Genomic DNA, 13,469 nt, shown 5'->3' with positions numbered 1-13,469 from the left:
AAGCAGACTTCATGAATATACATATATATACAAAATTCATATATTTATGATGTCACTTTGCCAACCTTTTCAGCCTTAATTACATCACTAGTATTCCTCTGAATACATTCTATAAAGATCATAAATAGGGCTGAATTGAAGATGCCAAAACAAGAAAAAATGAACTATAAACTATAATAACCTACTACCCACTTTAATCATAAGCACCATCTTCATTTAGGACATTAAAATAAACTTTGTAGCTTCTTTGTAGAAACAGCAGGGTTAACAAAGCTTTAAATATCTCTTTACTGTAACAGGAACATTTCAGCTACTTAATTATGTAACTTCATGAGGGAAGCTTGCTCATAAATCTAATGACAATATCACAGTATGGAACTAGTTATTAAAAAAAAAAACAATAATAAATTGCAGGGCTGCAATTCTGTAGTCAGTGGTCTGATTGGTATACGGCATCAAGACAACTGTTAACATGGAAACCCAGCAGGTTTACCGTGCACTTACAGTACTTGCTTCCATCCATAATTAAGTTGGCAATTCTAGTTATGCAGTTTAATGTTTCACAGTCAAAGAAATGGTGGATTTTGCAAATACAGTGCCTGAAACTTGACAGACATGAAATAGGAAACAATGCATTTTGCATAAATTGGGGCTACTTGGAAAATATTTCAGTGTAGTAATTTATACAAACTGGAAAGTCAGAAGTACCTTTTATTCTTATGTGATGTAATTATGGTGGCAAGCATGATGCCATGAAGACTTGTATGGATGTGGACATACAACTGAACACAACCATGGCACCAGAAGCAGAGGAACAGTCAGCTTCATACTGTGTTCTTTTGCAGCACAATATTTTGTGATGACGTACATAAACTTAGGCCATGAAACTAAGCTTCTCAGCATCATAATAAATTAAATGAATTATGTGAGACCACAAAATAAGGACTATTATACAAGCAATTTTCTCTGTTGAGTCAAAAATGATTTAACAGCAATCGCAAATTCTGGCAGCAAACAAGACTAGTTTCACATTACCATAATATGTTTCACTATACACATTTAGAAGCTGAAAGAACCCAAAGGACCTGCAAGAAATGCCATCCACTTTCAACTTTTAGTGATGTACAAGTTCTAGTGTGAGAAAATATAGAATGCAGCATAACATTCAGATGGAAATGTCAACGTAGAGTACAAATAATATTGTAAAAGCAGAACTGATATACGTGTATGTTACTGCTGACATGGATTATTAAAATGAAATATCTGTAATGGAGAATAAAAATGGATCATTGGTGTTCCAGATAAAATCCTTACCAGGCAATGACTAATACATGTCAGAAGTACTACCTGCCAAACCTGTTTGGTGGTTGTCTTCCACAATTCTTTCAAAACACACTGCAATGGTTAGGAGCAAAATGACATAACACTTTCTGTTAAAAAGTAAAGTAAAGGTATCCCTGTAACAGGCCGTAGAGGCCCATAGGGTTGTGAGATGTTGAGGTTCCCACATTTTCTAGACATTCGGCTCATAGATGGTGGCAAGGTTGTCAGCCCTATGTGCCAGCCGCCCTTTATCCCCAAGAATATTCCTGGTACTCATTTCTGTTAGAGGCTGAGTCGACACCAGGGCCATAGTGCGACTTGAAGGATTACCTCAATTGAAAAAAATCCAATCACCTCATCAGGACTTGAACCCGCTACCTTCCGGCTTGTAGCATAATGCCTCAACCAACTACACTACCGCGTGCCCCTCCAGTTATCAAGTGCTACTACAAGTAAAAAAATAAATCATGAAATATATGTGATAAAGAAGTGGACACCTTAACAGGACACAAGTAAAAGTGGATGAAATGTCTATGACGTAACACCTGGAAATCGCCTTACAAATCATTCTCCCTTGACACCACCACATATTTGTTTCTGTACAGTAGTGGAGAACGTAAGGCAATAAACTTACTATTCTACTAAAAAATTGTCACTATTCCATTTACCTTCCAAGCAATCGCTTTACTGTTTCTTTTATACAGGTGTAATTGTTTTTCCATATTTAGAGGGAAGACCATAAACTACAAGATCCTGAAAAGGGTCACAAAAAACTGTACCTGACTGGCATGTAATAACGAAGGACATTGCATAATTAGATCTGGTCATCACTCTAACACACTTTCACTGAATTATCCAAGCTCACTAAACATTAAATACATGTCAACATTAGTGGGTTCCTGGACTCTGTCCATCACTTAGTATTTCAAGCAAAACATAATGTTCCAGAAACTATATCTGTTCCAGCCTCAGATGTAAAGGACTGAGGTCAATCTAGTGACTGATCAGCAGTATTTAATGGCCACAAATGAACGGGTATCTTCCCACACTTTCACTTACTTTCACCTGAAACATGCTCTGTTCAAAATATGAGATAACAGACAAAGCCCAGAAATCAAGTAATACTGGGCATAATATACCATCATCAAAACCCTTCAGAATTGATCAAACACAATGAAACATCGGCATAACAATGTGCAGGTGACAATCATATTCTTTTAATAAAATTTCATCATGAAGATTTCTATCTTCTGGAATATAATGCTGTGTAGCCTGTTGAAAGTCAACCAACGTTTCAGAGGAATGTGTCACCTCCGTCTTCAGGGTCAAAGAATAAGCCAAGCAAGGAGGAGGTGGAAAGCTTGCTATCTGTCGGTAAAGGTGTTCTAATGAAAGCCGCAGGGACGCGCATGTTCTCAATTCAGCTGAAAAAGGAGAGACTGTAACAGTAATAGCATGCTGCAATGATGAAGGCAATATTTGATGTTTTGAACAGTGTCAATATGAAGGCTGAACTTAAAGATGGTATGCCATAGGGTCAATGGTAACAATGTTGGGATGATGTTTTTATGGAGTGATTTCAGTGCCATTTCATACCTCAGAAACCATCAGGAATAGTCCCACTGGAAAAATTTGTGATACCTGAGCAGATATTAATCTTGTCCAATGACCTAACACCCCAAGAAAATGGCAAAGACCAAGGACATCTGTTTATAATGAAGTCATACTGAAAACTTGGCTAAGAACATAACATCCAGAAATATTCTGAACAAAATTTCATGTGTCCCAAAGATGCCAAAATTTTACAAAATGATCCATGTAGTGGAAAGATCACTTAGAAGTGGTGGACAAGTTTGCATCTGTAAAGTCCAGTTTGAAGGCATACGGGCTGCTCCACCTTTTATCATCCAAGCTGATCAACTAGTGCAGCCCTGCAACTAACTTGAACCCAGAAGGATAGAGACCACTGGGAAGGCCAAGGTGCAGGTGGGTGGACAATATTAAAATGGATCTTATGAGGGATAGGATGGGATGGTATGGATTGCATTGATCTGGCTCAGGACAGGGACCAGTGGAGGGCTCTTGTGAACATGGTAATGAACCTCTGGGTTCCACAAAATGCTTGGAAATTGTTGAGCAGCTGCAGAATTGGTGGCTCCTCCAGAAGGGCTCAGCTCCGTAAGCAAGTAAGGGGTACTGGGACCACAGTATGAGAAACACTGCTTTAGAAAGTCATACTGTACTCTTGTTCTTGCTCACCTAAGTTCCCCACACCTGTTGCTAACACACTGACTGCATTCAAAGCAAAATAAACTTCCGTCTGTTGTAGCATTTCACAGCCTACATGAAGTAATAATTTATTATGATTCATGACATGAAAAAGGTCTGATAAACTATGAAGCAGCTAAGCTTTCATATATTATAATTACAGCCGTTTCCACCAAAATGACAAATAGCGCCACTTAACAAACTGATCCAGAGATCTAAAGCTTGGCTCCCATATATTTCCCTTAGAAGCAGTTATCATATTACTGTCATGTACAGCAAGTACTGTACTAATTTATATACATGTAAAAAAAATCTTAATATTGCAATGGAGAATTATACTTCAGATATCATTACTTTGGACAAGTGTTCCTTGGAATGTCATTTGTCCATGCTTTCTTGTACTGAATATGTCAGCAGATTGTCTTAAAATTTGGTAATTGTGTTTATATCATAAAAAGGCATTCTATAAATATGAATTTAATTCTTAAAATTGATTTTATATAAAATGGCGATTTCCTCAACAATGAAAAACATTTGAATAAAAGTGTGGGCAAAGGGATATGAATGTCTAAAAATTGTGATTAAATTAATCTTATTTACAGTCACAAATAACATTAAAATCTCCTAATGTCACTAGGAAATACTTTTGATTAGCATATACAAAAATATATGAATAAGTTTGTTTAACATATCTTATACTATTTTAAGCCCATCCAATTCATACAATTATAAAATATAAATATATATATCCATACATATACAGCAAATATAAATATATGACAAACTAGATGCAGTAAGTAATACATTTACTTTGTATGGCTGACATATCAATCAGCTTGAGTTTGTAATATAAAGAACAAACATGGGAACACGAACACTTGTTTTATCTGAAAATTTGGTTCAGTAGATTGGTCGAAAGCTATTTCAGAATGACAAATGGAACACATACAGAGAAACTGATAACTTTTCACACAGGAAACAAGCCAAAGAAGTATAATCTCAAGAAAAGGAGACATTACTAGACCAGTGTTTGCTTGTCACGTGAGGTAGAAACAGAAATGCACGGTTCTATCATGCTGTCTACTTAAAAAACAAAAGAATATGCTACTGTATGATTTCTTCAAAGCCTCTATATATGCCAATGAGCTTACCAGATGCCCTCACATAAGAGATCACCAAAACTCATGTAAACCAATTCCTATATCAGCCACAGCCTGCTCCTGTGTAATTGCAGCTAATTCCTTCAGCCATTCATTGAGAAGCACAGCACACATCACAATGTTTCGCAGCTCTGCAGTTTCCGACATAAGAAGAGAGTGATTTATATACCTGCAATAAAGAATTTACTTTCACTGACAAGATTGGGAAGTTGCAATCCACACAACAGTGAACATGGTCTCCATATGCATACTCAACATACTGGAGCTCTGAATGCTCTTAGCTGTTCTCGGTACCTACAGTTACCATCATTACTGCTGATCAGCACCAGTGATGCTCCCACTACTGACACTTGTACAGAATTATAAGTATGGGTGTCAGGTGGTTTTCAGTGACACAGTTCATTTCAAATTCATCCAAATCAATTCAGAAGCTCTCAACCTAAAATGTGCAGGACAGATATGATCATTACTATATATGACGGCTATTCAAAAAGTATAAGGTAAGGTAGAGCTATTCCTGTAACAGGCCGTGAAGACCCACAGAATTGTGAGACACTGAGCCTCCCACATTTTCTAGATAATCAACTGACAGGTGGCGGTAAGGTTGTCAGCCTTAGGCGTCAGCCACCCTCTACCCCCCCGTTAAGATTCCTGGTACTCATTTCTGTTAGAGGCTCAGTTGAACCCAGGGCCGTAGTGCGGCTGGAAGGATTAGGTCAATCGAAAAATCCAATGACCTCATAGGGAATTGAATCACAACCTTCTGGCTTGTAGCATAGTGCCTCAACCAACTTAACCTCCATTTATTTTAGGCAACTAATGTAGGACAGCAGAACAGTTCACACATGCAAGGTACTGTCCCAGGACTCATTACCTTGTAAACCATCACATAACTGGACACCTATTATTTGTTCTTGTCTCTACAGAGTGAGTTATGATGTGTCCTGTGATTGGTAATCCCACCAGATGTGGATATCCATTGTGAATCATAATCCAGTCCTCATTACCCCATACTATACCTCTAAGATCCATTCAATATCCTACCTATGTCTAGGTGTTCCTAATGACCTCTTTCCTTCTGGTTTCCCACAGAAACGCTGTACACATTCCTTCTCTCCCTCAAATGCTACACACATTGCTCATCTCATCCACCTTCACTTTTCATTCTAATTATATTTGGTTACCAGTACAAGTTATGAAGCTCCTCATTATGCAGTCTTCTTCCTACCATCCCATCCTTTTTTGGTCCAAATATGGCCGTACCATAGCTCAAGTGGTTAGTCACTGGCTTCCCACTGCGGCGCCCTGGGTTTGATCCCAGGTCTGGTGAAATGGGATTTGTGATTGACAAAGTGGCGCTGAGGCGGGTTTTCTCCAAGTACTTTGGTTTCCCCTGCCAATCCTCATTCTAAGCAAATTCTGGTCCAAATATAATGCATAATAACTGCCAGTCAAATTCATTTCAGTTCAGAAAGGCAAGCCATTACATTCTCTCACCTGTAGGAACCAGACCCAGGTCCTGAATTCTCCAACTGACTCTCCCGAATGGTTTGGGGCGGAGCACGCCGGAACACTGACGACAATGCTGAGGAGAAACTGCGTCTTTTTGGTTCCCCTACAAGTACAGCGAAAACATGAATGCAGATCCCTGTCTCTTATGGTCTGGTCAGTTATAATAATGTACTTTCACCTCCATGTAAGTTTTATGATAGTTGACACTTTATCAGGAGCAGAAGATCCATTGAGATATTGGGGTTTTGGACTTTATCCATCATCCTGGTTTTAAGATAACTAAGAAAAACACATTTCAGAAACTGGATCTGTTTCCGTCCTCAGGTGAGGGAAAACACATATTCTGTTGGGTCCCTTAGAAAGAGCTAGCCTCAATCACTGGACGATGGATAAAGTCCGAAAACCCAATATCTCTGTGTGTCATACACCATCGTCAGAATCCTATAGTAACTAGAAGATCCATTGTTTTGCACATGACCAGTAACCTTCACTGTGTGTGCATCACACAACTGAGCCAGTGCATGCACAGGGTCAGCAAATATTAATATTAAAATGCATATAAATCATAATTATTTTTCTTATTATTCTTTTCATTTAAAGAAAAAATGCTTCCTGGTCCTTTAGCGTACATTCCTTAAACAGGCACAACAGTTTAGATGTTAAAAACCATCCAACATGAGCATATTCAACATAAGTGTGACAGCCAGACCCAAGTGTGCTGGGATTACTAGGTTTTTGGACTCTGTCCATCATCTGGCATCATAAGGGATGTAACATTTTGAAAACTAGATCTGTTTGCATCTTCAGGTGAGGGGGTGGGAGACACCTACTCTGTTGGGTTCATTAGAAAGAGCTAACCTCAATCACTAAACCTATTTCAGCTCTTTCCAATTCACCCACCAGAATAAGTCTTTCCCACCCCCTCACCTGAGGATGCAAACGGATCCAGTTTCCGAAATGTTGTGTTCTTTAGACCCTAGTAATCCACAGTAATCCCTTTCCAATTTTCATTTGCTCATTCATTATCAAATTGTAGTTGTTATCTGAAACCACAACAATGACTTGTGTTTGATCTTGTTACAGTCTGGTGCAGGCCACTATCTGCACTGTGCCACTTAAGGAGACACTTAAAGGATGTAAACAGTCTGTAATCTGTAACAAAATTATGGACAGGAAAGTTCAGTTTTCAACATCTGATAAACCAAGAAAGCTAGCTCTAGTGGTAATGTTCCTGGCTTAGAATATCTGCATTACATCGCCTATCCAGACTGATGATTTCTGTGGACTTCCTCCGTCCCTGCAGTAAAATGTTGGGACAGCACAACAAATTACATCACAACCACCTCCTTCCAAACCCTTTCCAATTCATTACTTACTGATCACTCTGCTATCTGATATTAAACATGCTGAGCTACTGGGAGTGTCGTTAAATAAAACACCTGATAACGACATATGTAACTGCATAAAGAATGACAGTGTTCTAAACAGAAAGAAGAACAAAACACGGTACCTCTCAAGAACTGGTCGCTGACCAAAGAGCTTCTCCTACTGCTGTTATTGCTACTGTTACTGCCATTATTAATGCTGGGGTTACTGACATTGACTGTTGGATTTAATGCTTCCAGTGCATGCTTCCTTGCATTAACCAGCTTGTCTTCACGCCCCACAAGGAAATCTTCAGCCTGCGCTACCAGTTCTTCAATACATTGTTGCCGGGCCAGGTTCTGGTCGATCTTCTGTTTCAGTGAACCCAAAACCTGTATATTGAAATGAAACAAACACTACTTGTAGGAAGGAATACACAAATATTGCGATTCAGATAATGAGACCATTGTACCAAATTTATTTTGAACACCACTGTCTTCCATGATGTGATGTTGTGCAGTCTGGTAAAAGTTCACTGTGTTTCAGTGGCATGTACTGCCTCCATCTTTAGGGCAAAAGAGTACTCCAAGCAACCAGCAAGTGCACTACCCTTTTGATTTGCATGGCTTATTCTTTAGCCTGGAAGGAGACAGTACAGACCTCTGAAACATTGGTGACAAAGCTGTATGGCATCACGGCCCAGAAGACGGTACACTTCATGCTTGCCGTTGTCAGAATCTAACATACAACACAATTTTATTTTGATCATGAGATGACATGACATTTTTGGCACTGCACTTGTTTTCAAGAGGAAAATGCAAAAGGACAGTTGGGTACCAATCTACAGGATCCACAATAAAAAAAAATCTACGTGACACTGGAAGACAGCATTCTAGGTAACACTGAAATACATAATTCTGACACTGAAGATGACATTCTCACTAGAGTACACTGAAAGACAGCATTCTAGGTAACACTGAAATACAGAATTCTGACACTGAAGATGACATTCTCGCTAGAGTACACTGAAAGACAGCATTCTAGGTACACACTGAAATACAGAATTCTGACACTGAAGATGACATTCTCGCTAGAGTACACTGAAAGACAGCATTCTAGGTACACACTGAAATACAGAATTCTGACACTGAAGATGACATTCTCGCTAGAGTACACTGAAAGACAGCATTCTAAGTGACATCTTTAAGCCCAGTGCCAACCCAACAGTAAAAGACTACATCCTAGATCCTTGTTACAGTGGATGGTGGTACACTTCTCTATCATCAATATGCAGTAAAGATAGTCTCTATGTTTAATTAAGCATCATACTGTTAAGATGCATGGGGGGAGTGAAGGTATAGCTTCACACATTTTTAATTTCAGCACTAGATGGCCGCTTCATGCCATGGTCAGTGTATACCCAGAGGAAACAGCATCATTGTAAACACTGGATAAGGACACAAAGACAGACTGGATGCTGTGGAGTGCAGAAACATTTCTTGCTTCTGCCTGGAATCAAATTCAGATTCCTTGGTTCTCCAGCTCATAGCCCAGTCAGTATACCAACTGAGCTAACCCAGCTCCCATCAGTATGGCACTAGGCTGTACAACTGTCTTGAAGAACAGGGCCACAAACTAATGTATGTCTTACTGCTTATGTTCAGGACAGTTAAGAATGTTTATACAATCAGTCTGACTACAGATTAATACACTTAGAGCTGATGTGCCACTAGGTTTTGCATCCGATCTTGTACTTCATATCACAGTTGGTAGATGGTTCTCCCATAATGCAGCATTAACAAAGAAAAGTTTAACAAACATGCCAAGAACAAGTCTGAAGGAAATATTATTGTTTCAGTATTTGAAAGCATGTCTACAAATCCTTACCTTTTGCTCAAAACAGCAAGGCCACAGATTTAGTCAAATTAATTTTCTGCTGGGCCTTAATCTGTTCATTAGTTTTTTAAATTAACCAAAAGGGAGATAACAGAATTTGATTGTAATCTACAGCAATAATCAGTTACCTGAAAAAGCGAGCGGATACTTGGCTGGAAGACAAGAGAGTGGTTGAGCAAGAAGGAGTGGAGTAGAGGCTGGGGATAAACAGCGAGTCGAGAGATAAGGCCAGTGAGATGCAGGTTAATGTACAGACTGTTCGACATCAAGGCTTCCAGCTTCTTTAGGATCACATCTAGGAATGGACCTGTAAACAAGAACACATATGTGCTAATTATACTGCACACCTGTGATGATGACATAACATTGTTTGGCATTAGTGAGCAGAGGGATTTATGACATACACCATTGAGATGGACTCAGGCGCCTTGATATACATACCAAATTTCATAAAGATTGGTTCAGCCATAAAAAACAAACCCCGTGACCTGTAGTCTGCAAGCAGACTATACCGACTGAGCGACCGCCGCTTTTCGGCATAGTTCGTGCCAACTTGAGCGGACAGAGGGTGTTGGGTGGTCAGTGCAATGAATCCCCACAACAGTTAATTTCGGTTTTCTAGACCATAGCCACTACTTCTCCATTCAAGTAGCTCCTCAATTATCCTCACGAGGCTGAGTGGACCCCGTTCCAGACCCACCACTTCTCAGAAAATCTGCTAGCACTGGGAATTGAAGTCAGGAACTCTGACCACTAGACCACAGAGGTGGTCATGTTAAGTATGCAAGATAATAAAATATATGAAAATAACTACATACCGATATCTGGTGTTGTATTGAAGATGTCTAGGTATGATCCTTCTCGGGAGAACTTCCTACTAAATTGCCACAGTTCAGACCTCGAATTTGAAAAATCTTCTGTTCGTGAATAAACAGAACTTCCACTGCCTAGTCGGTGGCGGGGAACATTTTTGTCTGATAGGCCTGTGCTTGTATTACTGACACTTCCCTCTGAGCTACTTTCTCTTGATGCATCCCTCAGCTCTGATAAGGAATCATTTTCCTTAGTTTTAGATTCACTCATCTGTGTCCTTGTGTCCATCGAGACACCAAGATCAGAGTCTGTTTGCCGATCGTCACACGGTTCGTTCTCAGGCGTAGACTCTGCTGAGCCTTTAAGAGCAAAACTTTCATAGCCACTACTTTCACCTATGGACGGTAAACTGTGGTAATTCGATGAAACATTCACGACATCATTGTTGCTACTGTTGTTATTGTCTGTATCAACAGAATTACTGCCGGAGTCACCTTCCTTTATTGCAGACATCACATCAGCCTTTTTGCCAGCAGGTCCTGCATTCTCTTCATCTTCAATGGCTGTCTTGCATGCATCACCCATCAAGGACACTGGATTGCTAGCATATCCCCCTTTGTGTTCTGTTGTCATGGGTATATTCTTTCGATCCTCTCTGTCAGGTACAGATTTCTTTATAACAGCTTTAACACCTTCATTTTTAACCGGTTCCCTTGTATTTACATCTTCTTGATGACAATGACTTTGGTTACTATCACAGGTCCTGTTCTCCCTCTTTGCAGTCAACGCGTCATGAGGCGGATTCTCTCCATCATATGGATAGGTCCAGTTTCCACAGGCAGCAGAACATTCTCTGATTCTTCTCCTTGCTTCACACAGGTATGCATGGTAATTTCCGTATAAGCTCTCACCTGCTTTCAAACCATACAGTGTGCTAGTGGACGGTAAGGATACTGGCTGATGTTCAGAAAAGGATGCACTACGTCTGTGATGGGAGGACAGGGTAAGCATGGTTGGCAGGGAAGGGCTGGATGAGATTGATGAATGTGGGGTGTAGTCAAGAGCAGCTGGGGGATGGAAGGCAGGAGGCGGCAAGCTGCAACACGCCGGAGACAAAGAGAGAAACTTGTCCGAACTACGACAGTAAGGGTCAATGTCACGAACTCTTTTCCTCTGTGACAACATCACGTGGGTGCACGGCACTAGATGACGAAAAACTAGCTCCAACATGATGTCTTCACAGTTAAGGTCCACTAGGGTCTCGAACAATGCCAAGGTCACCAAACATAACTGGAACAATAACATACAAATCCCATTTAGTATGAAAGTTTACCTTCAATTCATACTCAGGAACACCAGTTAAAGTCATTAAGTCTTAAGGTAATGGTCAAACACTATTTATATCTGTTTTCATTCCACTTAATGCTTCAGCAATAAAAACTGCATCATATTTTTAGCTTACTTTCTGGATTTTGCTGATCAATGAATGTATTAAAAGTAACCTGACATTTAATAAACCATGGGCTGAGCATCCAAATTGCCCACTGAGAGGCTGGTAGCAAACATGTTATGGAAACAAGAGGGCATATGAGACCATCAGTGCGGCCTGTGTATCCCTATCACTTTCTAAGCAACATGACCAATATTCATGAAATTAGGTATGAATATTATGTCTAACAATATGGCTAATGCATCATCTTGTGAGGCAGGAGAACACTAATGCCACTCAATATATGGTTTTGAATTGATGTGTGACGATAAATCTTCAAACAAATACATTTCAAACACCAACTTTCACGTAATGTAAACTATTCAATTTAATCATTTAAACTTATCCCAGTAAAACGTTTTTTCCAATAACAAACTCCTTCAAATCAAGTTACATTTCAAATACTAACAGCTCTGAAACCACTAAGAATAGGCCCCATATTGACATAACAGCTCCCAAAATTGTGATGGAGTTCCATGACAGTCCCCATGTAAGAATATGTTTTTCATTGATGTTTTTTTTAATAAACTGTACTGACATAATGAAATGGCTTATTTATTACAGTAATCTTAACAAGAGATACTACAGTTAAAAATGTTCTATTATTTACTGCCATGGTGCCTGTAAGTTACTGTTTTACGAACAAAACAGTTACCAGGCAATGATACAACTGTGGACATGTATCATTTTTACACTATGAAATGGTTAGAACTGACTAGAGACCAGATCAGGAACAGAGAAATGAGAGTAGAGATGGATGACACTGTATGAAAGGCTTTATACATAACACAAAATAACGATGATAAAAAAAGCTTTGAAATCAATTACCCGTGATTTGGTGTTAATCCTTTGAATAAGGCTATCAAGGATCCTCTCACCATCGTACTTATCCGTCAGCAAGAAGCGGATGAATGAATACAAGAGCCCAGGTTCTGTTACACTCCGCAGGAACAGATCAAAGTAAGCAGTGGCAGTCACCAGTTCCTCCACGGTGCTCTGCAATATATCATGCAGGTGTAGTAGTTACATGGCTCTTATACAGAAAGTACAATTTCAGTTAATGATACTGAAGTGTTAGTAAATGAAACAAATTGGATGTGACAACATTACTTGTACTCAACAGCTACTGTAAATTATATATGTGCAAAATATTAACAATAAGTAGTAATAAGTGTTAATAAATGATAAGTTCAGCAAAATGTAAATTATTGTCATTACATATAAGTTCAGCAAAATGTAAATTATTGTCATTACATATAACAGTAAAAATATTTCAGTGTGACAAATGTTGGGTCACATGTGAGGCAAAGATGGGAAACATAAATTAAAACACATTCAATTAAAATAACAATAAGTAACACATTTAGGAAGAAGTGTGTAAACACAGTGAAAACACTTGAAGCTTAAAATTAAACAGCCTCTAATAAGAAAGGATGAAGTAGCTGCCCAGAAGGGTGGTAACCACATAGGAAAGATCGACATTATTTATTAATTCTTCTGGGGAATATTCCCATACAGAAACGTTTTATTCGTATGTACCTATTGTTAAATGTTCATTAATTTGTTACCTTATTTTACACAAATTACCACACACTGTCAGATACCTTTATTTTTTAAAGCATTTGAATTAACACTTTGCGGAC

The 13,469-nt window shown here is 39.0% G+C and overlaps 1 protein-coding gene across 2 annotated transcripts in view; it reads right to left on the bottom strand.

The window, feature by feature from the left end:
- Window positions 1–1,724: 1,724 nt before the first annotated feature.
- Window positions 1,725–13,469, bottom strand: part of LOC111874268 (UPF0518 protein AGAP011705) — a 34,242-nt gene continuing 22,497 nt past the window's right edge. For both annotated transcript variants that reach the window (XM_023869625.2, XM_023869626.2), the window contains 7 exons: window positions 12,655–12,822; window positions 10,343–11,627; window positions 9,653–9,831; window positions 7,774–8,020; window positions 6,249–6,366; window positions 4,743–4,920; window positions 1,725–2,747 (listed from right to left, as the gene is read on the bottom strand). In XM_023869625.2, the coding sequence (XP_023725393.1) occupies window positions 4,764–4,920; window positions 6,249–6,366; window positions 7,774–8,020; window positions 9,653–9,831; window positions 10,343–11,627; window positions 12,655–12,822 (2,154 nt within the window). In that variant the 3' untranslated portion in view covers window positions 1,725–2,747; window positions 4,743–4,763. The remainder of the gene's footprint in view (window positions 2,748–4,742; window positions 4,921–6,248; window positions 6,367–7,773; window positions 8,021–9,652; window positions 9,832–10,342; window positions 11,628–12,654; window positions 12,823–13,469) is intronic.

Source organism: Cryptotermes secundus, unplaced genomic scaffold (assembly GCF_002891405.2).
Source record: "Cryptotermes secundus unplaced genomic scaffold, Csec_1.0 scaffold1679, whole genome shotgun sequence".
In the NCBI taxonomy this organism is placed as follows: Eukaryota; Metazoa; Arthropoda; class Insecta; order Blattodea; family Kalotermitidae; genus Cryptotermes; species Cryptotermes secundus.
Note: the sequence above shows the minus strand (reverse complement) of the source record. Positions and strands in the feature narration are given on the sequence as shown.